At 41.1% G+C, this 24004-nt stretch overlaps 1 protein-coding gene and 1 non-coding gene across 3 annotated transcripts; both read left to right on the top strand.

Moving 5' to 3' along the window:
• The first annotated feature begins 7275 nt into the window (after positions 1–7275).
• On the top strand, positions 7276–7382 carry LOC123819144. Its single transcript, XR_006785782.1, has one exon. It is a non-coding gene; the product is annotated as a U6 spliceosomal RNA (small nuclear RNA).
• A 1034-nt stretch (positions 7383–8416) lies between these two features.
• On the top strand, positions 8417–23436 carry LOC123819087 (zinc finger protein 75D-like). 2 transcript variants are annotated; one of them, XM_045839390.1, is made up of 6 exons: positions 8417–8682; positions 10189–10692; positions 11928–12024; positions 12778–12869; positions 13143–13269; positions 22506–23436. In XM_045839390.1, exons 2-6 carry the CDS (start codon positions 10246–10248, stop codon positions 23213–23215), a joined length of 1473 nt encoding a protein of 490 aa, XP_045695346.1. In that variant the 5' UTR covers positions 8417–8682; positions 10189–10245; the 3' UTR covers positions 23216–23436. The 2 variants fall into 2 exon arrangements, with proteins under 2 accessions (XP_045695346.1, XP_045695345.1); XM_045839389.1 differs by having other exon boundaries at positions 11928–12120.
• Positions 23437–24004: the final 568 nt, after the last annotated feature.

Raw genomic sequence — 24004 nt, 5'->3', positions numbered from 1 at the left:
GGAAAAGAGTGAAATGGATGAAGACCAGGAAAGGGTGCTGTGTGGGATTGAAACAACAATAACATGACAAGAAATATATGATCTGAATAAAAAGAATAAAAAGTAAAGGACCAAGAATAGTGTGTTATTGGAATACGAGTGAAGTGAAGGAAGACAAATTAAAATGCAATATGAAAGGGGGAACAAAGAAACCAGTGAAACAATGAAATCAAACAAACAGAACAAAGAAAACTAAACAGAAGGAAGGAAAATAAAATAATAATAACAATAAAAATAAAAAGTAGAAAATAAAATGCAAGTTCTGTAGGATGATAGCAAAGTGAATTTTGTCTCAAATGTTGGCATTAGCCTACTGATCTCTCTCTGGATCCATCTTTGATCCTTTCACAGCTCCAGGTCTTATTGTCTTACACTTGGAGGAAATAAAAAGCCTCCTGCTGACTTTGAACCCACCAAGTGGGTTCTTCTGGTCTTCCTGGATGCTGCAGGCAGGAAGGGGCTCAGCTCCATTTTTTTTTCCTTTCCTGTGGGTCTGCATTGGGGTTTCGGTCTAGGCTACAATATTCACAGATGTCCAGCCCCCACTGTCCATATGCACCATGCTGGCACCTTTAATCCACCTCATTGTGCCACCCTTTGATTAGCCCCTGAGGAGTACTGAGTGGGAGCAACACTTCTCCCTCTTTGCTGTCCTGGGCACTGTGTCTGCAAAGTCCCTTCAGGGCAGTTTAGTTCTTTTATTAAATTAAGTCTCTCTTGGGACTGCTACCCCTCTGAGGCCCTGCTTCCCCACTTTGATCAGCCCATGAGGCGCCATGATTTGCAGCAAATTGTGTCCCTCTTCCTCCCTCTTCACTGGCCTGACTGCAACACACCAGTGTTCCTTGCCCAGTGACTGAGAGCCTTTTTTATGAATAAATTCCCCTTGGTTGCAGCTTGCTATTCTTAACAAGCACCAGGCTTTCAAAACAGCCCAACTCTCTGACCAGTCCTGAGACTATCTGGGTCAGGGTCAGTCACAGCCTAATTCTTCTCCCACCTCCAGGTGTCCCTTGGCTTCTCAATTTCTTTGGTACTACCCCAACCGGTGACCATAGTCCCAGCTGGGGGACACCACCTCTGTGTGTCTCCCACTGCTTCTTTATCCCCTGCAGTGACTTCAAGCATCCAGGTTTCTCCTGGCGCAGTACTGGCTTCCCTGCTCTGGGAGCAGAGGGAGCTACAAAGTTATGATTGCTGATCCGGCTCTCCTCCAAATCTGTGGCAGCCATCATATCTGGGCAGGCCCCAGGGACCTTCCCATCACCCTATGCAATCTCCTCACCATCTGTTTTTATTTTTATTTTTTAAAATATATTTTATTGATTATGCTATTACAGTTGCCCCATTCCCCTCCTTCATTCCCCTCCACCCTGCTCAACCCCTCCCACTTGCATTCTCCCCCCACCCCACATGGATCATGTATATAAGTTCTTTGGCTTCTACATTTCCTATACTATTCTTAACCTCCCCCTGTCTATCTTCTACCTACCATTTATGCTACTTATTCTCTGTACCTTTTCCCCCTCTCTCCCCACCCACTCCCCTGCTGATAACCCTCCATGTGATCTCCATTTCTATGATTCTGTTCCTGTTCTAGTTGTTTGCTTAATTTGTTTTTGTTTTGGCTTTTGCTTTAGGTTTGGTTGTTAATAACTGAGTGTATTGTCATTTTACTGTTCATATTTTTATCTTCTTTTTCTTAGATAAGTCCCTTTCACATTTCATATAATAAAGGCTTGGTGGTGATGAACTTCTTTAACTTGACCTTATCTGGGAAGCACTTTATCTGTCCTCCCATTCTAAATGATAGCTTTGCTGGAAAGAGTAATATTGGATGTAGGTCCTTGCCTTTCATGACTTTAAAGACTTCTTTCCAGCCCCTTCTTACCTGTAAGGTTTCTTTTGAGAAATCAGCTGACAGTCTTATGGGAACTCCTTTGCAAATGTCTGTCTCCTTTTCTCTTGCTGCTTTTAGGATTCTCTCCTTATCTTTAATTTTGACTAATGTAATTATGATGTGCCTTGGTGTGTTCCTCCTTGGGTCCAACTTCTTTGGGACTCTCTGAGCTTCCTGGACCTCCTGGAAGTCTATTTCCTTTGACAGATTGGGGAAGTACTCTTTTATTATTTGTTCAAATAAATGTTCAATTTCTTGCTCTTCCTCTTCTCCTTCCGCACTCCTATGATTCAGATATTGGAACATTTAAAGATGTCCTGGAGGTTTCTAAGCCTCTCCTCATTTTTTGAATTCTTGTTTCTTCATTCTTTTCTGGTTGAATATTTCTTTCTTCCTTCTGGTCCACACCATTGCTTTGAGTCCTGGTTTCCTTCCTGTCACTGTTGGTTCTCTATACATTTTCCTTTATTTCACTTAGCATAGCCTTCATTTTTTTTCATCTAATTTGTGACCATATTCAACCAATTCTGTGAGTGTCCTGATTACTAGTGTTTTGAACTGTGCATCTGATAGGTTGGCTATCTCTTTGTCGCTTAATTTGTATTTTTTCTGGAGCTTTGATCTGTTCCTTCATTTGGGCCTTTTTTTTTTTTTTTTTGTCTTGGCATGCCTGTTACGTAGTAAGGAGCAAAGCCTTAGGGGTTTGCCAGGGCAGGTCAAACCACATCACTGCATTTTGATGTTGTATGTGGGGGAGGGGCTTGAGAGGGAACAAAGCCACTTGCTTCCCTCTTTGCAGGTTTTCAGTCACTTCACCCACTAACCTCAATCAAATTGGACCCTTCTGGTGCTCATTCCTGGGTGGGTGGGTTTGTGTATGCTCTAGGTTCTTGTGGGTCTCTTCAATGAACTCTCCTGTGAGGCTGGGAGTTTCTTCCGCTGCCACCTCAATCCCCACAGGTGTTTTCAATCAGAGGTTTTGAGGCTTTCTTTCCCCTGAGCTGGAACCCTGGGTTGTGCAGTCTGTCTGACTTCCCAGTTGTTTCTCCCAGTTTATCTGCAGGTGAATGTTGGACCACCCAGTCTGGAATCTGCTGCCTCACCAGGTCCGCAGCTGCCACCTTGCCCACCAGCCGCAGCCTTGCTTTGAGCCCTCTCTGCCCATCTCCACCCCTCCTACCAGTCTAGATGAATGTTTCTTAACTCCTTGGTTGAGAGACTTCCATACAGCTTGATTTTCTGTCAGTTCTGGTTGTTTTTTGTTTTTAAATTTGTTGTTGCCCTTCTTTTGGTTGTGCAAGGAGGCACAGTGTGTCTCCTATGCCTCCATCTTGGGTGGAAGTCTTTATTTTTACTTGTTTTTTAAAAGATTATTTATTTATTTATTTTTAGAGAGGTGGGAAGGGAAGGAGAAAGAGAGTGAGAGAAACATCAATGTGTAGTCACCTCTCATGCACCCCCAGTGGGGGACCTGGCCTGCAACCCAGGCATGTGCCCTGACTGGGAATCCAGCTGCCAACCTTCTGGTTTGCAGACTGGTGCTCAGTCCACTGAGTCTCACCAGCCAGGGCCTTACCATCTGTTTTCAAGTGTCCTATACAATCTTTGGCTTCCAAACTGCATACAAGCTGGGATTCCATTGGCTGTTCAGTCTGTCCTTTAGAACATCAGCTAGGTGTCCCAGTTCTGTGCATGAGTAAGTGGGTTCAGCTCCCACCTCTCTCACCACCATCCTGAGTCCAATATGGATGCCTTTTATTTCTTCTTCTCTGATTGTATGTTTCTACGAATTCACTGATTTCATCCATCTTATCTAGTTTGTTGGTACACAGCTGTTCATAATATTTCCTAACAATACTATGTACTTCTGTGGTGTCAGTTGTTATTTCTCCTCTTTCATTTCTGATTTCATTTATCTGGGTCCTTTTCCTTTTTTTTCTTAATGATTGTGGCTAAAGGTTTGTCAATCTTGCTTACCTTTTCAAAGAACTAGCTCTTGGATTCATTGATCTTTTGCGTAATTTTTTAGAATCTATTTCATTTATTTTTGCTCTGATCTTTATTATTTCCTTCCTTCTACTCACTTTGGGCTTTGTTTGTTGTTCTTTTTCAAGTTCCTTTAAGTGTGAGGTTAAATTGTTTATTTGAGCTTTTTCTTTTCTTTCTTTTTTTTTTTTTTTGAGATAGGCCTATAATGCTATGAATTTCCCTCTTAGGATCACTTTCCCAGTGTCCCACAGATTTTTGGATTGTTGTGTTCTCATTTTCATTTGTTTCAAGGTATCTTTTGATTTCTTCCTTGATATCATTGTTGATCCATTCATTGTTTAATGACATGTTCTTTAGCTTCCATGTCTTTCAGTGTTTTTCAGTGTTCTTCTTGTGATTGATTTCTAGTTTCATAGCATTGTGGTCAGACAAAATGCTGCATATTATTTCAACCTTCTTAAATTTATTGAGACTTGTACTGTGTTCCAATATGTGGTCTGTCCTAGAAAATGTTCCAAGTGCTCTTGAAAAGTATTTATATTCTGCTGCTTTGGGATGAAATGCTCTGAAGACATCAATTAAATCTATCTGATCTCATTTAAGGGTGCTGTCTCCTTGTTGATTTCCTGTCTGGAAGATCTATCCATTGAAGTCAATGTGGTGTTAAAATTGTGGACTATGACTGTATTTCTGCTGAGCTCTCCCTTTGTCCATCAAGATTTGTTTCACATAACTTCCAGCCAAGATGGAGGCATAACTAGATACACATTGCTTCCTTGTACATCCAAAAGAACAACAGATTTAAGAATAAAAAACAACCAGAACTGCCAGAAAATTGAACTGTATGGAAGTCTGACATCCAAGGAGTTTAAGAAGAAACATTCATTCACACTGATAGGAAGGGCAGAGATGGGCAGCTGTGGTGGAGAGGACATGCAGCAAGGCAGCAACTGGAGGACCTGGGCAAGTGAGGCAGTGGCTGGTGGAGTGAGTGGACCCTCACTGGGTGCAGATAATGTTTGGCATTAAAAGGACATAAGGCCTCTAATGAAAATTACAATTTATCCGAATTCAGTTCCATATTTGAGACATCTGATATGGGAACCAGAATTACCTGGATACAGATAAGCTTCAAGGTGTCCTAACTTTCCTAAAGCCCCAAACTAAACATCAATTGTGATCATTTCTTGGGCTAGCTGGCTATTGCTGAAATTGGATCCCAAATCTCTCTGTTATGGCAAAACCTCTGTATGTTTTACTAAGGAATGATACTCCTGACACAATATTTGGGAAGAATGGAATGCTATAGCCTTTAAAGCCTTAATGGAGAGTTTAATAAACTCACCTGCCCTTAGACATCCCAATGATCATATTCCCTTTTTCCTTTAGTGCATGGAAAGGAAGGGAATGCCCCATCACTGGTCCTATCACTGAACCTTTCCATTGTAGACAAACCTCTTCTGTGGTTCAAGTCCCTACCTGGGGAACTCTGCTCAAAGTCCATAGTGATCTGGGGACCTATCTTACTGGTCCGATGCTTCAATAAGTCTGTGCTGTTTGGCCAGTTTTACAACACTTTCACTGCATTTATCATCCTCAATCCTCAGCTTTACTCAAATGTACTAACAGCATTATTAAGATTCAATTGGCAAAATTTGTAGAAACCCTCCAAATACCTTGGCCAAATGCATTGCCGTTGGTTCTTTTAAAACTCAGCTCCACTGTCTTTGGAGCTCATAAACTCTCACCTTTTGAGATAATTACAGGATGCCTGATGTATCTGGCTCCTGCTGCTATCAGTCCACCGTTGAAAAAGGGAGACATACTTCAATATTTTAATGACTAATTGATTCTATTGAAAATCACCATGCTTTTGTAGAGCAATCTTTTCACAGTGCCCTCCAAGGAAATGAAAACCCCAAACATCATTCTCTGCAACCTGGAGATTTTGCTTACTGGAAAAGATACCTTCAAAATACTCCCTCCAGCCTTGCTGGAAGGGCCTTTACCAGGTACTATTGACTAACTCTGTGCTGCTAAACTCCAGGGAGTAGACTTTTGGATGCATGTGTCACATCTAAAAAAGGCACCAAACCCTGACTAAAACTATACACAATATGGTGACCTGAAACTAAAGCTGTCAAAAATCAAAGTAGGCAATCTCTGGAGAGAACTTTCCCAAAATTACTAGGCCAGGCATGCACAACTGCCAGTAGTCATGCGGCATCAGGATCCTAGCAAGAGGGTCTTTTGCAGGGACATGAGACATGGGACATGGTGCAGGAGACTAATGGGAACATGGACTCAATGGGTAAGACCTTTTTTTCCAGGTAGAAAATTGTGCCATTTCTCACCATAATCCTGTCTCTTTGACACTCACTTCTCTAGTATAAGCTCTGAATTTTGCCAATAAGCCTATATAGGAAGTGCCCCTGCAGCTAAAGTCCCCTTGCCTAGGATCAGTTCCATGTCTGCCATGTGGCCCAGTAGCTTCAGACTCAAGCCTTAGTTACCAGAGCATCAGCTAAGGAGGCTGCCCTGTGGTGGACTTCCTAATTCCAAACAAGTAGAATCCAGTGACCCCCACCCCCAACACACACACACACACACACACACACACACAAACTCACAACATCCCAGGATACTGTGCTTGCTCTAAGTTTTTGACTCCTGGTAATTTCAACATACTTGTTCATCTGAATTCTCTTATACATAAAGGATGATAAAGAATATTCTTATAATAAAGAATAGTAATTCTTTATTAGTATCTTTAGAGTCTTGCCAAAATAGTGCGATTAATCTGTTGTACTTTATTTGGAGTATGTTATTTCATTATTTGTCTTATTAAGAAATATTATCAGGCCCTGGCTGGCGTAGCTCAGTGGATTGAGCACGGACTGGGAACCAAAGTGTCCCAGGTTCGATTCCCAGCCAGGGTACATGCTTGGGTTGCAGGCCATAACCCCCAGCAATCGCACATTGACATTTCTCTCTCTCTGTCTATCTCCCTCCCTTCCCCTCTAAAAATAAACAAAATCTTTAAAAAAAAAAAAGAAATATTATCTTGATTGTTTCTGGGTTGCGAAATTCCCACAGCATATTTGTGCTAAATAAATTGCTGGGATTCAAGAAGAGTTTTTAGATTAGCAAAGAGTCACTGCCCAAACCAGAACTCTCTAACAGTCCTCACAAATTCTCAGTATTTATAGTCTAATGTCCTGTAGCTGCTCCACATGTTCTTACTGATGAGCCCCAACAGGGCCCGTCAGCTGCTGGGGCTGCTAACTGCTTCTCAACAACAGGTGTAGTGACATAACTTATTTCATGCTACAAGAAAGTAACTTTTTGTGCTCGCTTCGGCAGCACATATACTAAAATTGGAAAGATATAGAGAAGATTAGCATGGCCCCTGTGCAAGGATGACATGCAAATTTGTGAAGCATTCCATATTTTTACAAAAACTAGGGGGAGGGTGGTAATGGGAGGGAAGTGGGGAGGGTTGGGTGGGTGGGTTGGAATGGGAGTAAAAGGGAGAAAACTACTTGAACAATGATTAAAATTTAAAAAATTAAAAAACTTTTTTTCTTTGTCATAAACAAGTGAATTAAAACTACTTAAGTCACAAACAAGTTAGAAATCATGTTAAATTTATACACAACAATATGGACTATTTTTGACCAAATGGTTCAACACTAGGTGAACATTGATAATTTGGAGACACTGGTATACTCCAGTTCTTAGAAAAATAACTCATCCAGAGGACAATGCTAAACATTACAGGGGATGTAAGATAAAAGAAGGTCCCTGTTTCCGAGGGAAGCATAATGTAAACAGCACAGGATATGACAAGAGACCTAAATTCCTGTCTAAAATCTGTCGCTGGTTATGTCCTACATCTCATATACATTATTTATATGCCAAAGAGGAATATAAATGGAACCTATATTACGAGAGTAAAGCCTGCCTAACAAGGATGTGCCAATGAATCAGAAAAGGGTTTTAAAAATACCAGGGACAGTGGTTCCTTCACCTAGCCAGGGACCTCACCAGGACCAAACTGTCTCTACTCAAGGAGGCTCCGGACAAGCCTAGTGAGGTGAAGTTGCCTGTAGAAAGGGCCGTTGGCTGCTGGAAATCGATGCAGGAATATTCCGAACAAGCAACTCTTCGCTTAAGTCGGGGATAAGAGATCGAGATCCTGGCACCTGTTGTCAGTAGGCTAACATCACTCTTAGGCGAACAGTGGCTCTCAGGGCTCCTCTGAACCTGCAGCAGGCTTGGAGACTCGAAGTCATTAACTCTTTTTTTGCATCATGGGCTGAACTGGAGCAGAAGGCCAGTCAGTTCCTCCCGGATGGAAAGGACCCATGGGACGGTTCCCGGCAGGTTAGGCTGAAACTGCACAGGTGGAAGAAAAGCGATAGATGGCTGGGCGTGGCTGTCACAAAACACCGGAAGTAAATCTTCCTTTTCCGGTTGGAGCCGGTCCACAGTCCGCGACCCCAAAATGGCGGGTTAGGGTACAGTCTCCCGGAGATAGAGGGATCGGGTGGGTGACTGATCTTCCAAAGTCCCTCCCAAGAGCTCCCAAGTCTTGGCGCTTCACTTGCCAGGAATCACTTGCTCCGGATAACGCCTCCGTAGTGGTGCAGGAACCAAGCGCTTTCTCCCCAGAATAGCCCGGAGGCGTGGCTATTTCAGAGTCTAGCAAGGAAGAGGGAAGTGGCGTCCACGGAGGCCAGAGCTGCGTGAAGGTAACCGAGAACCCCGATTTTCCCTTTGTATTCGGTCTGGAGAGCCTGAGAGATGCCAGCCGCATGTGCTAGTTGCAGCCTGTGAGGCGATGGGAGCGTGGGGTAACGGGGGACGCAGCCTTCCCCAGTTCCCGGTGTCATCATTGCTAGGCGGCAGCAGTTAGCCTGAGAGCAGGCGGGACCTTTTCTCAGCAAGGCCGGTATTCAGGCTCCTGTTTTCACATCTAACCTCCGGGAGAAATTTCTTTGTACTTTATGTGCAAGTATCACCCAGGGTTGCTGCTGAAGCACACTCAGGCTGCCCGCGTGCAAAGGGCTTTATTATGGTCACCACTGTGGTCGATCCAGAAGGTGTAGTGAATTTGTGGTGGGGGACTGGCCAATGATGTTTTCCACCGCACCCAGCGAAATTTTCCAGTTTCCGCAGACTTAAAATTATTGGAGAAAGTTGCATTACAGCTTTTGCTGATATAAAAATACAGGCGGTGTCCCTGTACTTCCTGAGCCTTGGTAAGCACCAAAGAACCAACCATTTCTTTGAATACCAGTGGCATCCTCGAAATAAATTTGTTGCTCTTTTTGCTGGACATCTCAGGGAAAATCAGACTTCCAAGGGTATCCTCAGCCTTGCTTAAAGATCTTTTATGACCATGAGGAAATGTGGAGTTAGGAGAAGGGGTACCTTTGCTAGACCTTTCCTGTCTCAAGAATTTTAACCATCACCTTTTCTTTCCTTTTTTACAATCTTCCATTTGTGTATCTCATAAGCAGATGTAAGTTTTTTCAGTAAAGTAAGCAAGAAATTTAACATAGAGGTATGAATTTGCACAGCACCCTTTATAAGTCTTCTCCAAAAGTACCAACAAAAAAAGTGTTGTGGACATCTGATTGCTTTGTCAAGGGATATTCGCTGTGAGGAATAAGGTTACTTTTTTCCTGATTACTTTACTTCTTTTTTGATCTTCCTGTTTCAGTTCTCCTGCCAGTGTTAATGATGCAATGGAAAGGAAACTATCGAATGTTCTGTGAAGTAGAGGTTTCAGTCTTCATAAGAGAATGAAGGGGAATAGAAGTTATTTTCCACCTGACTAAAGACAAAAGATTGGAATGATCTGTTAAAATTTAGAGACACTCAAATATGCTCTATTTGTGAAGATGGGACAGGAAGCACACAGATTAGATAGTCTCAAAGCTCTTTTTTGCAAATGAGTGCCAGTTTTTTTTACCTATCAATTTTTCCACAATCTTGTAGCCAAAAATTATCAGTTGACATCTGTATTCTCTGAGCTATGCTTTGTTTCAAAGTTCGGTAACATAAAAGGAGAGAAATATATGTTCTGAAGTAATCTGTCATCATGAATGTCCTAATACTTGTCAGTTGATATTGAGGAGGAAGCAGAACAAGTACTTTTCTGTTCATTCTTCTCTGATAATTATAAATAGCAAGTAAATATGTATGTCATGTGGCTTTCATCGTGACATGTACTTTTTCTTTCCTTCCCTCAGTGCCCTTGGGGACAAGATCCATTCAAGTCCTCAGTTGTCAAAGGTGGCACCAGGAAGATGTCACACATAGGAGAAAAACTGTTCCTAGAACAAATTATGATGAGACATTTGAAGGTGAAGGAATGCTTATACCCACACATGGAGGCTTTGTGGGAGACTAAGGGGTCTGTTAAAGAGAGCTCCAGTCAGAGTAAGAAATCCAGCCCGCAGGTGAACAGTTTTGGTCCTGAGAGTGCTCGCCAGCACTTCCGGAGCTTTTGTTACCATGAAGCAGCTGGACCATTTGAGGCTGCCAGCCAACTTCAGGAATTATGCCATCAGTGGCTAAAACCAGAGATCTACTCAAAAGAGCAGATCTTGGAACTACTGGTGCTAGAGCAGTTCCTGACCATTTTGCCCAGGGATACCCAGAACTGGGTGCAGAAGTATCATCCACAGAGCATCAGAGAGGCTGTGGCCCTAGTGGAACGTTTTCAGAGCGAACCTGGTGGAATAAGTAATGAGGTGAGAAAAAAATTCCTTACACATACAATTAAATAGGATAAAGGTAGATGTGTTGGGGGGTAGTTAATCAAGGAATGAGATGGGTTAGGTCACTCTTTCCTGGTTCCTTTAGGACAATTAGATGGGATCTGAGATCACAGATATGCAACAATAGTTTACACAGGATTCAGAGCTCCTTGAAGTCTTTCCTGGCCTTAAAAAAGAGAAATACATTTCACCCATTTTAGGGCCAATGAACATAAAGGGTGGTGGGCCTAGTCTGGCATGGCCAAGGAGACAGGACTTGATTTCTTAGAAACAGTAATAAAAGGCAAGAAAGATTTGGGAAAGGGGGAAAATTTGGGAAAAAACAGATAGCACTTAGAGATCAAAGGAGAGAGAGGGTAGCAAACAGAAATATAAAGCAAACAACTCTGGGGAGACTGCAGAGGAGGAGAAGAAATAGAAAAAAATGGGAAACAAAGATATGGAAAGAAGACAAAATGCCAACAGAAGTGAAAAGAATGAAGATGCTGAGGGGTAGAGCCTTTAGTAGTAGGAATGCACATCTCTGGGCTAAGAAAAGAGCCTTGATTGCCCTCTCTTAATCATCTTGTCCTTGGCTTTGCTGGTTAGTGGTGAACCAAATTATGGGGAGATGGCAGCACACTTTCTTTTCTCTGGAACCCACCTTGAGGAACACAGGGCTGGACCTGTTTTTGTGTTTTACTACAACTAAATTATGTGGAGGGAGGTTAGAGCTCGACTTTCCCCATTTTTTCCCTATTGCATCCCCATTCTCCATGAAATTCTCCCCCAGCCATGAGGTGATTAGAAATTTTGACAAAGAGGAAAAACTTTTTTATTCAATGTCTTATTTTTTAGAGAAAACCAAAAGATAGAAATGCACTTAGGCAAGGGTCTAAGTCAAAGAAACAAGCCAGTGAAGGCAGTATGAGAATGGGCAGCCTGCCCCCATTCTGCTAGTGGCCTGAGCTGTGGCTATATGTGGAGGGGTGAAGCTTGGCAGCAGTCACAGCTTTTTCATTTTATACTAATTTTCCCAGGTGACATACATAATTCTTTTGTGAGAAAAGGGTGGCACAATACCTTTTAGTTTTTTAATGACTTATTTTGATGTCACACACTCCCCAAATCTGGACTCTAGTCTTAGACTCTATTCTTGTTCATCCCTCCACCACCACCCTTCAACCACAAGTAAGTTCTGTGCTAATGAGGATGGGGATTATTTCTAGGTCACAGCCCATGGCCTGGGAAAGGAGACAGTGCTCTTGGGAGGAACACCAGTGATTCCAGGCTTTAAGTGGAAGCCAGCAGAGCCCCAAGCAATGGGTATGTTCCAGAAAGAATGTTGGAATACATTTCAAATACTACAAGAACAGCTGGGCTGGAAAACTCACAAAGAAACCCAGTTTGTATATGAAAGAGGTGAGGAGCTTCATAATCTCTTCTTGGAGCTATGATAGTAATTGGTTCAGTTAGGGTATCATAGGAATATTCTAGGTGTACAGCCATGGTACCAGTTAGGATGTGTCTCAGGTGGGAGTACAACAGGTCAATGGCGGGTGAAGGTAAGAGTCATCTGGGGTACAGAAATATCCAAACCACAGAATTCTGGTATTCACATCATGGACCTTGCTCCTTAGAAATTTGAGAGAATAAGGTGGAACAGGGACAGTAGGATAAATTGCATCAGAAAAGGGGCTGTTAATGGCAAAATAGGAAGAGAATTTTGCACCAGGAAAAACTAAAAAGCAAAAGTGTCCCACATTTCCTGCCATATACTGGAGGGCTTGAGTCTTTCCTTTTCAAACACCTTTAATTCTTGCCCAGGAAAAAATAGTGGATTTTCTTTTATTAATTTCTCATGGAATCTGGGGAAACAGTCAACTGGGGAACTGGTTTTATGGAGTGGTGGATATTTGGTTCTTACTTACCAAGAGAGGGCAACTTTGGGCATTATACACACAGTTGTGAAGGTGAACCATCTTTACTTAAGGAATCCTGACATTTTATGTTTTAGAAATCAGCTCAGGATATTCATAAACCGAAAAGAGAAATTTTCTGGCTCTTTTCCACCCACAGCTGTGCCTACTCAACAGATTATAGCCTTTTCTGAGCAGAAAAGCACCCAAAACTGGAAGATGGCATCTGAGCTCATCTTGCCTGAATCCCAGGTGAGCTGTACATTCCAGATTTTTCAGGGAGCCTGAATATGATCTTATCTGTGCTTTTCTCTGCTACCCAAGACCCACTTGGCACAGTAGGAATTGGGCACCTCCCAAGCTTGTTTACTGATCTCTTTGCTGCCTTTCTTTTCTTCTACTCACTTTTCCCCCATAATGTTATACACTTAACTTCAGTGACTTCCCTACCATGTAATTCAGAAATGGGTGATAGTATGGCTTCTGTAGTGGCAAGTACTAACTAAAACCCATTCTCTTCTTTAGAGTTTGTTGACATTTGAAGATGTGATCTTGTCTTTTTCTGAGGAAGAATGGGAATTACTGGACCCTACTCAGAAGATTCTCTACCATGATGTCATGCAGGAAAACTATGAAACTGTCATCTCTCTAGGTAAAGATTTTTCTTTTCCTTTGTGGAGAAGTTGAATAATCAGTTATGTCCTCAGTTTATGGAAAATGCTTTTCTGTGAGAGAGTCCCTGTGTTCCAGTAGCTGGTTGGTCCTCAACCTGATGACATGGGGAAAAGAAAAAGCATATCCAGATCACCGGGAGCCAAAATTTTCAACCTTTTTCATCTCATGGCATATATAAACTAATTACTAAAATTCTATGGTACACCAAAAAAATATATTTTTTCCAGTCTGACAAAAGATAAGTATAATTTTGATTCATTCTCAATGGATGGCTATTGTTGTGTTGCCTATTGTCATTTCTTAATTGACAGTCTAAGGGGAAAGAGGTCAGTGCCCCTGACTAAATAGTCAGGTATTGCATGTTTTAAAAATTCTTTTTTTGTATATTTTATTGATTATACTATTACACTTGTCCTGTTTTTTTCTCCCCTTTACCTCCTCCCTGCACCCCCTTCCCTCCAGCATTGCACCCCCCTTAGTTCACATCCATGGGTCATACATGTAAGTTCTTTGGCTTCTCCATTTCCTATACTATTCTTAACATCCCCCTATCTATTTTGTACCTACCATTTATGCTTCTTATTCCCTGTACCATTTCCTCCATTCTATCTCCTCCCCTATCCGCTGATAACCCTCCATGTGATCTCCATTTCTGTGATTCTGTTTCTGTTCTAGTTGTTTGCTTAGTTTGTTTGTTTGTTTGTTTTTAGGCTCAGTTGTTGATAGTTGTGAGTTTGTTGTCATTTTACTGTTCATAGTTTGGATCATCTTTTTCTTAGGTAAGTCCCTTGCACATTTCATATAATAAGGGCTTGGTGATGATGAATTCCTTTAACTTGGCCTTATCTGAGAAGTGCTTTGTCTGCTCTTCCATTCTAAATGATAGCATTGCTGCAGAGAGTAATCTTGGATGTAGGTCCTTGCCTTTCATCACTTCAAATACTTCTTTCCAGCCCCTTCTTGGCTCCAAGGTTTCTTTTGAGAAATCAGCTGACAGTCTTATGGGATCTCCTTTGTAGATGTCTGTCTCCTTTTCTCTTGCTGCTTTTAAGATTCTCTCCTTATCTTTAATCTTGGCTAATGTAATTGTGTTGTGCCTTGGTGTGTGCTTCCTTGGGTCCAACTTCTTTGGGACTCTCTGAGCTTCCTGGACCTCCTGGAAGTCTATTTCCTTTACCAGACTGGGAAAGTTCTCTGTCATTATGTTTCCAAATAAGTTTTCATTTTCCTGTTCTTCCTTTTCTCCTTTTGGTACCCCATGATTCAGATATTGGGACATTTAAAGTTGTCCTGGAGGTTCCAAAGCCTCCTGTAATTTTTTTTTTGAATTCTTCTTTCTTCATTCTGTTCTGGTTGAATGTTTACTTCTTCCTTCTGTTCCAAATTGTTGATCTGAGTGCCAGTTTCCTTCCCTTCACTGTTGGTTCCCTGTATATTTTTCTGTATTTCACTTTGCATAGCCTTTACTTTTCCTCTATTTTGTGACAGTACACAACCATTTCTGTGAGCATCCTGACTATCAGTGTTTTGAACTGTGCATCTGATAGGTTGGCTATCTCTTCATTGGTTCATTCTATTTTTGGAATTTGGTCTGTTCTTTCATTTGCGCCACATTTCTTTGTCTAGGTGTGCACCTGTTATGTTGTAAGGGGCAGAACCCTAGGTATTCACCAGGGTGGGGCAACCCTCCTTGGTGAGGGGGGTTGCTTTGTTATCAGTGGGGAGGGGAAGGGTGGAATGGTGGAAAAGGTACAGGGAATAAGGAGCATAAATGGTAGGTACAAAATAGACATGGGGAAGTTAAGAATAGTATAGGAAATTGAGACGCCAAAGAACTTACACATACAACCCATGGACATGATCTTAGTGGGGGGAATGCTGGCAAGAGGGCGGTGCAGCATGGATGGAACTAGTGAGCATTATGCTAAGTGAAATAAGCCAGGTGGTGAGGGACAAATACCATATGATTTCACCTTTAACCAGAACCTAATCAACAAAAGAAAAAAGCAAGCAAAATGTAACCAGAGATATTGAAATTAAGAACAATCTGACATTAACCAGAGGGGAGGTGGGAGGGGATAATGGGGGGAAGGGTTTTCAGGAAATACTATAAAGGACACATGGATAAAACCAAGGGGTAGGTTGAAGCAAGGGAGGGAGGGAAGTTTGGCTGGTGGGGGGAAAATGCAGATAACTGTAGTTGAACAATAAAATAATTTTTAAAAAGAGGAGGAAAAAATGAGACAACTGTAACAGCATAATCAATAAAACATACCTTAAGATAAACAAACAAACAAACAAATCTTGAAGCATGCCCTGGCAGGTTTGGCTCAGTTGGTTGGGCATCATCCCACAAAGTTGAGGTTGTGTGAGAGACAGCTGATCAATGTTTCTCTTTCACATCGATGTTTCTCTTCTTCTCTTTCTCCCTCCCTTCCCCTCTCTCTAATAAATTAAAAAAAAAATTCTTGCAGCACACCAATGTGCCTCTTGCAGCCCACCATTTGAATACCACTGACCTAGGGAGCTTTTTACAAATTTACATTCTACTTCTTTATTCTAAAAATAACTTTTTTAAGTTTTTATTTATTTGTTTTTAGAGAGGGAAGGGAGGGAGAAAGAGAGAGAGAGAAACATCAATGTGTGGTTGCTGGGGGCCATGGCCTGCAACCCAGGCATGTGCCCTGGCTGGGAATCGAACCTGCGATACTTTGGTTCACAGCCCGTGCTCAATCCACTGAGATACGCCAGCCAGGTCTAAAAATAACTCTTGATCCATCATATCATACTCCCCACCCCACCCAGAAAACCTGTTCTTCTCATATCTTTTCCATCACAGTAAAGGGCACAGTGATTTACCCAGTTGCTCAGGCAGAAAATAACTCAGTGTTTATTCGAGTCTTTCTGTTATTCCCCACAACAGATCCATTAGCAAGTCTTCAAAATACATCCTGAATATGAACATGTCTCAACCTCTCCCACTCTTTTTAAAGATTTTATTTATTTATTTTTAGAAAAAAGGGAAGGGAAGAAGAAAGGGAGAGAAACATAAATGTGTGATTGCCTCTCATGTGCACCCTACTGGGGACCTGCCCCACAACCCAGGCATGTGCCCTGACTGGGAATCAAACGGGTGACTCTCTGGTTCACAGGGTGGCACTCAATCCACTGAGCCACACCAGCCAGGGGTTCCACTTTTTTATTATTAAATTTATTGGGGTGACATCCATCAACAAGATCATATAGGTTACAAGCGTACCTTTCTGTGATACCTGATCTGTGTATGGTGTTGTGTGCCCAACACCCAGAGTCAGACCATCTTCTGTCACCATATATTTGCCCACCTTTACCCTTTACTACACACCACCCCCTTCCCTCTGGTAAGCACCATACTGTTGTCTATGTCTAAGTTTCATATTGCGCATATGAGTAAAATCATATGGTTCATAGCTTTTTCTGATGACTTATTTCACTTAGCATATTCTCAACCTTCTTCCACTCCTTTTTAATAATATTTTATTGATTATGCTATTATAGTTGTCCCAAGTTTTCCCCTTGGCTCCCCTCCACTCAGCACCTCCACTCCCTCAGGCAATCAGAATATCATTGTTCATGTCCATGGTTCATGCATAGGTTCTTTGGCTACTACATTTCCTATACTGTGCTTTACACCCCCATGGCTATTCTGTAATTACTATTTATACTCCTTAATCCCCTCACCCTTTCACCCATCCCCAACACCCCCCACCAGCTGGCAACCATCAAAATGCTCTCTATTTCCATGATTTTGTCTCTGTTCTTGTTTGCTTAGTTTATTTTTTAGATTCAATTTTTGATATGTATTTATTGCCATTTTATTGTTTATAGTTTTGATCTTCTTTTTCTTAAATAAATCCCTTTAACATTTCATATAATAATGGTTTGGTGATAATGAAGTCCTTTAGTTTTTGTTTTTGTTTTTTCTTGTCTGGGAATCCCTTTATCTGCCCTTCAATTCTAAAGGATAGCTTTGCTGGGTAGAGCACCCTGCTTTTTATGACTTTGAATATTTCTTGCCAATCCCTTCTAGCCTGCAAAGTTTCTTTTGAGTCATCAGCCAATAGTCTTATGGGAACTCCCCTGTAGATAATTAATGCTTTTCTCTTGCTGCTTTTAAGTTGCTCTCTTTATTTTTAACCTTTAACATTTTAATTATGATGTGTCTTGGAGTGGGCCTCTTTGCATCCATCTTGTTTTAGACTCTGTTCTTCCTGGACTTGCACATCTGTTTCCTTCACCAAATTAGGGATGTTTTCTTTTATTATTTTTCAAACAGATTTCCATTTTCTTGCTCTTTCTCTTCTCTTTCTGGTACCCCTATAATACAAACATTGGACTACTTGAAGTTGACCCAGAGGCTTATTATAATATCCTTAGGGTTTTTAAATTATTTTTTTTCTTGTTGTTCTCATTGGTGTTTTTTTTCTTCCTTGTGTTCCAAATCACACATTTGATTCTTGGCTTAATCCACTTTACTGTTGTTTCCCTGTAAATTGTTCTTTATTTCAATTAGTATATCCTTCATTTCTGACTGGATCTTTTTTATGATGTAGAGATCCTCACTAAGTTCCTTGAGCATCCTTATAACCAGTGTTTTGAACTCTGCATCTGATAGATTGCTTATCCCCATTCTGTTTAGCTCTTTTTGTGGAGTTTTGATCTGTTCTTTCATTTGGGCCGTGCTTCTTTTCCTCCTCATTTTGGCAGCCTCCCTGTGTTTGTTTCTATCTATTAGGTAGAGCTGTTAATCTCCCAGGCTTCATAGAATGGCGTAATATAATTGGTGTTCTGTAGGTCCAGTGGCACAGCCTCCCAAATCACCCAAGTTAGGCACTTGAGATGTCTCCCCTGTGTGAGTTGTGTCCATACTCCCCTCTTGTAGTTGAGCCTTGACTGCTATTGGCATGTCAGTGGGAGGAATTTACTCACAGGCTGATCAACTTTAAGAACTGGCTGAGAACACTGTCTGCCAACCACTGACCACAGTGGAGGATCAGCTGTGCAGAAGCTCACTCCAAAGAGCAGGACTTACTTCAGTAGGGTTCTGCACCCCACTGAGTCCATCCCTTGAGTGCTTTTTTTTTTTTTTTTGGAAATGGTTAGATATGATGCTTCAACATGGTCTGAAGCTAGCCACTGGGTGCACTGGCTCTGGGGTCTCCCTGGAGGTTCAGGCTAAGATCAGCTGCCACCTGTGTTCTGCCTGGGGCCACCTGGCATGAGTTACAAAGCAACTTTCAGATGGCCACTACTTGTGACGGGCTTGGAGGTGCCCAGTTGGGGCCAAGCTGCTAACCAAGGCTGGCTGCTGTTAGTGCCAGGCCTAAGGCCACTTAGTGAGAGGTACAGGGCATACTGAGGCCAGATGATGCTTGTTTTAGAGATTTTAGGAAACTCTAAAGCCAGAATCAAGACAGGCTATTCATATGGAAAAGCCACTGAAACAACGTGAGCAGGCCTAAAAGTTGGGTGGGGTGGGCCTCAAGAAATCAGCAGGGTGGGTAAACAGTATGAGCTAGGTTGATGGAGTCTCAGATATGGCACTTGCCTGCTGGCTCTGTGAGGGGTGGGAGACTCATCAAAGAACCATGACCTCTGCCAGCACTACTATCTGGGAGAAAAACTGTTCACCCAGTGCTCTCCCTGATGAACAATTCACTTCCTTCCCATATGTGTTTGGTGCCATTCAAGCTGTTGCCATAGTGCTAGAGCTCAGAGGGAGTGAGTCTGAATAAATCTGTGCATGGGCTGTTTAAAAGGAACTGCGTGGGAGTCCAGCAGTTTCTGTGTTCCACAGCTACAATCCCCATTGTTTTTTATAGCCAGAAGTTATGGGGACTTACCTTCATGGCACTGGGACCCTGGGCTGTGGGGCCTGGTGTGGAGCTGGCTTCTCAGGGGGTACCTCTGCAGCTGAGATATCCCTCCCAATTTTTATGCACCACACATGAGTGTGGGACCAGCCCATTCCTTGTCTCTGTCCCTCCTAACAATCTTGATGTGGCTTCTTCTTTAATTCCCTAGTTCTAGGACTTTTTTTCAGCTAGATTTCAGGCAGTTCTGAATGATGGTTGCTCTGTAGTTTAGTTATAATCTTGATGTGGTTGTGGGAGGAGACTAGTAACACGTTTAACCTACACTACCATCTTACCCAGAAATTTCCCTTTATTTGGGGGGGCTTACCTTACTGTAATAGCCACAACTTCCATTACTTTGTTGAATAAGAGTAATGAGAATACACATCCTTGCTTTGTTTCCACTTTTCATGAAAACACTAAGTCTTTCACCATTACCTATGATGTTAGTACAGAGGGGTTTTTTTTGTTGATAGTCTTTATCAGTCTATATAATTCCTGAGTTTCTTAGTGTTTTTATCATGAGTGGATGTGAGATTTTTCAAATACTTTTCTGTGTCAGTGGATAAGGTGATGATCTTTCAAAGTTTACTGATATGGTGGTTATATTGATTGATTTCAAATGTTGAACCAGCTTAGCATACCTGCAATATATCCTACTTGATCATGATATATAAGTCTTACATATTGTTACATTCAGTTTATCAATATTTTGTTGAGGATTTTTTCATTTAAGTTCATGGGAGATGTTAGTGTATAGTTGTCTCTTTTAGAGTACTGCCTTTGTATGATTTTGCTATCAGGGTAATACTGGCGTTATAAAATCATTAGGATAGTATTTCTTCTCTTTTCTGAAAGAGATTGCATAAAATTGGTGTTAATTCTTTAAATATTTAGTAGAATCTTCCAGTAACACCATATGGACCTGGGAGATTTTGTTTTTGTGGAAGCTTTTTAATTATGAATTCGATTTCTTTAATGGTAATAGTGCTGTTCAGATTACCTATTTCATATTGGTTGAATTCAGATAGCTTATACTTTTTGAGGAATTGGTCTATTTTCCTCTAAGTTTTTAAATTTATGAACATAAAGTTGTTTATAGTACTTCCTTATTATCTTTTTAATTGCTGCAGAATGTGTAATAATTATACCCAATTTCCTTCCTGATATTGGTGAGTTATATCTTTTTTCCTTTTATTTTTGTCAATCATGATAAAAGTTTATCAATTTTTTTTAAGAGCAAGCTTTTGCTTGATTGTGATCTCTGGTCTGATATTATTTGCTTTCTTCAACTTCCTTTGTTTTTTTTTGTTGTTGTTGTTTTTGCTTTTTTCTAGTTTTTTGAAGTAAAAACTTAGATTATTTATTTGAGACCTTTCCCCTTTTCTATTATTATTAGCATTCCAGGCTGTACATTTTCCTCTGAGTACTTCTTCAGTTTCATTACACATATTTTGATATATTGTGATTTTATTTTCTTTTTTTAGGATTCACCTTTTATCATTAACACTATTACAAATGTCTCTTATTTCCCTGTCTTTGTCCGCCTCCACCTATCTCCCATCCCCCTTCCCCAGCCTTCACCACACTAGTGTCTGTGTCCATGGGCTCTGCGTATATGTTATTTGGTTAATCTCTTCACCTTCTTTTATCCAGTCCCTCACATTCGCATGCCCTCTGAGATCTGTCAGTCTTTTTTATGTATGCATGCCTTTGGTTCTATATTGTTCACCAGTTTAGGTTGTTTATTAGATTTCACATATAAGTGAGATCATATGGTATTTATCTTTCACTCTAATTTCATTTTCATTCAACTATGTTTTTTTTTAATAACTGCAGTTTTAAAACTTTTTTCCTTTTATTTATTCTAGACAGAGGGGAAGGGAGGGAGAGAGGGAATGAAGCATCAATGTAAGAGAGTAACATCAATTGATTGCCTCCTGCATGTGACCCTACTGGGGACTGAACTCGCAACTCAGGCATGTGTCCAGACTGGGAATGAAACCAGTGACCTTTCGTTTTGCAGGATGATGCTCAACACCCAACCAACTGAGCCACACCAACCAGAACTCAACTATGTATTTTTAAATTTCTTTTGAGATTTTCTCTTTAAACCATGGATTATTTGGAAGTATTATTTAATTTCATATATTTATAGATTTTCCTGTTTTAGATTTTTCTGTTTTTTGAATTCTAATGTGATTACATTTTTGTCAGATTGCCTTGTCTCACTCAAGTTGTGATTTTGCGGGGGGGGCGGGCTCTCAGTGTGATGGCTGCTTTTTTTATTGTGTCCTGATCATTTTGTCTATTATGTTAGGAGAGTCTGCATCTCATTTAAATGTTTTTTAAAATATTTTATTTATTTATTTTTAGAGAGAGAGGAAGGGAAGGAGAAAGAGAGGAAGAGAAACATCAGTGTGTGGTTGCCTCTCATACATCCCCTACTGGGGACCTGGCACGCAACCCAGGCATGTGCCCTGAACTGGGAAGTCAACTGTCAGCCCCTTGGTTCGCAGGCCAGTTCTCAATCTACTGAGCCATACCAGCCAGGGCTAAATATTTTCATTTAATGGGAAATCACCATGTTTTAGCGCACAGATTCTTACTTCTGTGGGGTATGCTTCCAATGACAGTTTAATTTTCAGAGACTTTTTGGTATTTCTTTGGTTTATGTAGTGCTGCTAGGGCACCCTTCTGTTGTCCCTGCTGGTGCTCCCTGAGGGTAAGGAAGGTATTTATCTAGGCCAGAGTGTCTCTCAGTGGGAATGGGAAGTCTCGCACCCATAGGGATAAATAGGCTTCCTGGGTCAGGCCATTTTTTTGTGCCTAGGTACCTCTTGCTAGTTCTGCCTGCCCACTTGGTGTCTTCTGATGGGTTCTGATGTTGTCAGAATGTTTCCCATTCAGACTGGTAAGGAATAAGCCTGTACAGGGAGCCTCTGCTGCTAGGTTGAAGAGTTAGAAAACACTAGATCTGGGTTGCTTTCTTCTGTTGGGTGTGGGAATGTAAGACACTTTATGTTATTCTCCTCCTCCTGGGGTCCCAGATTTTTTTGCCTTCTTTTAACCACTTTCTAAATTTCTCTGTTTGTGTGTGTCAGATTTGTTGTTAGACCTAGCAGGGAGGATCAGAAAGAAATGGATCTATGCAGTTTTGTCCAGGTTGGCCCAGAAATCACTTATTCCAGTATTTTTTAAAAGCGGTCATCATTGTTTGTTTTTTTTTCTTCATTCCTAGTTTTCTTGTTCTGGAACACAGATGGCTAATTCTTCTGTTTGTTTGTCTTTGTTTGTTTGCTTTTGTTTTTTCCAACAGGGTTAAAGCTCAGAAATGACACTGGAAATGAACCACCTATATCTGCTTCTACATTAGAAATACAAGCATCGGGATGTAAAGTATTAAGAAAGGCAAGAATGAAAGTTGCCCAGAAAACAACAGGCAAAGAAAATCATGGTGGTACACACAGGGTACGGAAACGGCCTCGAGCTTTTCTAGGGAAAAAGAGAAAGAAACTTCCAACTTGTAAACAAGAACTTTCAAAATGTCTGGATCTTCATGGGAAAGGCCATGCAGGAGAGAAACCTTTTAAATGTCAGGAATGTGGGAAAGGCTTCAGAGTCAGCTCCGACCTAATTAAGCACCAGAGAATTCACACTGAAGAGAAACCCTATAGATGTCAACAATGTGATAAGAAGTTTAGATGGAGTTCAGATTTAAATAAGCACTTAATGGCGCACCAAGGAATAAAACCATATAGATGTTCTTGGTGTGGGAAAAGCTTCAGTCATAACACAAATCTACACACACACCTAAGAATTCACACAGGAGAGAAGCCCTTTAAATGTCATGAGTGTGGGAAAAGATTCATTCAGAACTCTCACCTTATTAAACACCAAAGAACCCACACAGGTGAGCAGCCTTATTCTTGTAGCATATGCAGGAGAAATTTCAGCAGGCGGTCAAGCCTTCTTAGACACCAGAAGCTCCACAGGAGAAGGGAATCATGTCCAGAGTCTCCAGTCTGAAGAAAGTCACCATATGGAGCTTGACCCTAGAGGCAATAAAAGAATACAAAATTTTGAAGCAGCCAATGATAGGATTCTGTCATCGACAGAGAATTTGGGAGGGGAACGTCATGCTTCACATAAAGGAATCTAAGCTGTCTCTATTACTCAGCATTGTATCTTCAGTGCCTAGCACAAGACAGATACATAATGAGTACTTTATAAATAAAAGAATGAAAATATAACCATCCTATATCTCTTGTTATCTATCTATCTATATATATCTATATCTATATATCTATATCTATATCTATATCTATCTATCTATATATCTATATCTATATATATATCTATATCTATATCTATATATATATATATATATATATATATATATATATATATATATATATATACCTGTCTAGTTACTCACCTTCCCAACACTCTTGATCTAAATTCTTCAGGTAGGTATCAGGTACTCAATGAATGTATGATGGTCATTAGTCCTACTCTCATTCTTTCTCAGGAGAAATGGAAAATAAGAACATTCAGGTTCTCTAATGGAGGTCACAGAGTTTCTATCGCTATTACTCTGTCTGGATAAACAGCTCAGGGAACTTTATTCTGGAGTAGCAGTAACAGAGGATTCACTGTTTTCCCTGGGAGAAGAATTCCCATTCTAGTTGCCTCTTCCATAAACACCCACTACTGCAATATTTTCTGTCAGGGAATTTCCAGCTGCAAGTGAAGGCCTGACTGTCAACACAGACCTAGAGACTGCAAGTACTTGATATCTCTCTGTTGGTCCTCAAC

Source organism: Phyllostomus hastatus, unplaced genomic scaffold (assembly GCF_019186645.2).
Source record: "Phyllostomus hastatus isolate PE091 unplaced genomic scaffold, TTU_PhHast_1.1 phas_contig_30, whole genome shotgun sequence".
Taxonomy (NCBI): Eukaryota; Metazoa; Chordata; class Mammalia; order Chiroptera; family Phyllostomidae; genus Phyllostomus; species Phyllostomus hastatus.
Note: the sequence above shows the minus strand (reverse complement) of the source record. Positions and strands in the feature narration are given on the sequence as shown.

What these genes read in the sequence shown, in the direction of transcription:
- LOC123819087 (XM_045839389.1), top strand. Translation starts at nt 10,246, where the DNA reads ATGTCACACATAGGAGAAAAACTGTTCCTAGAACAAATTATGATGAGA. An exon ending in CTGGTGGAATAAGTAATGAG is followed by an intron (nt 10,693 to 11,927) that starts GTGAGAAAAAAA and finishes GATTATTTCTAG; the next exon opens with GTCACAGCCCATGGCCTGGG. An exon ending in TGAAACTGTCATCTCTCTAG is followed by an intron (nt 13,270 to 22,505) that starts GTAAAGATTTTT and finishes TTTTTCCAACAG; the next exon opens with GGTTAAAGCTCAGAAATGAC.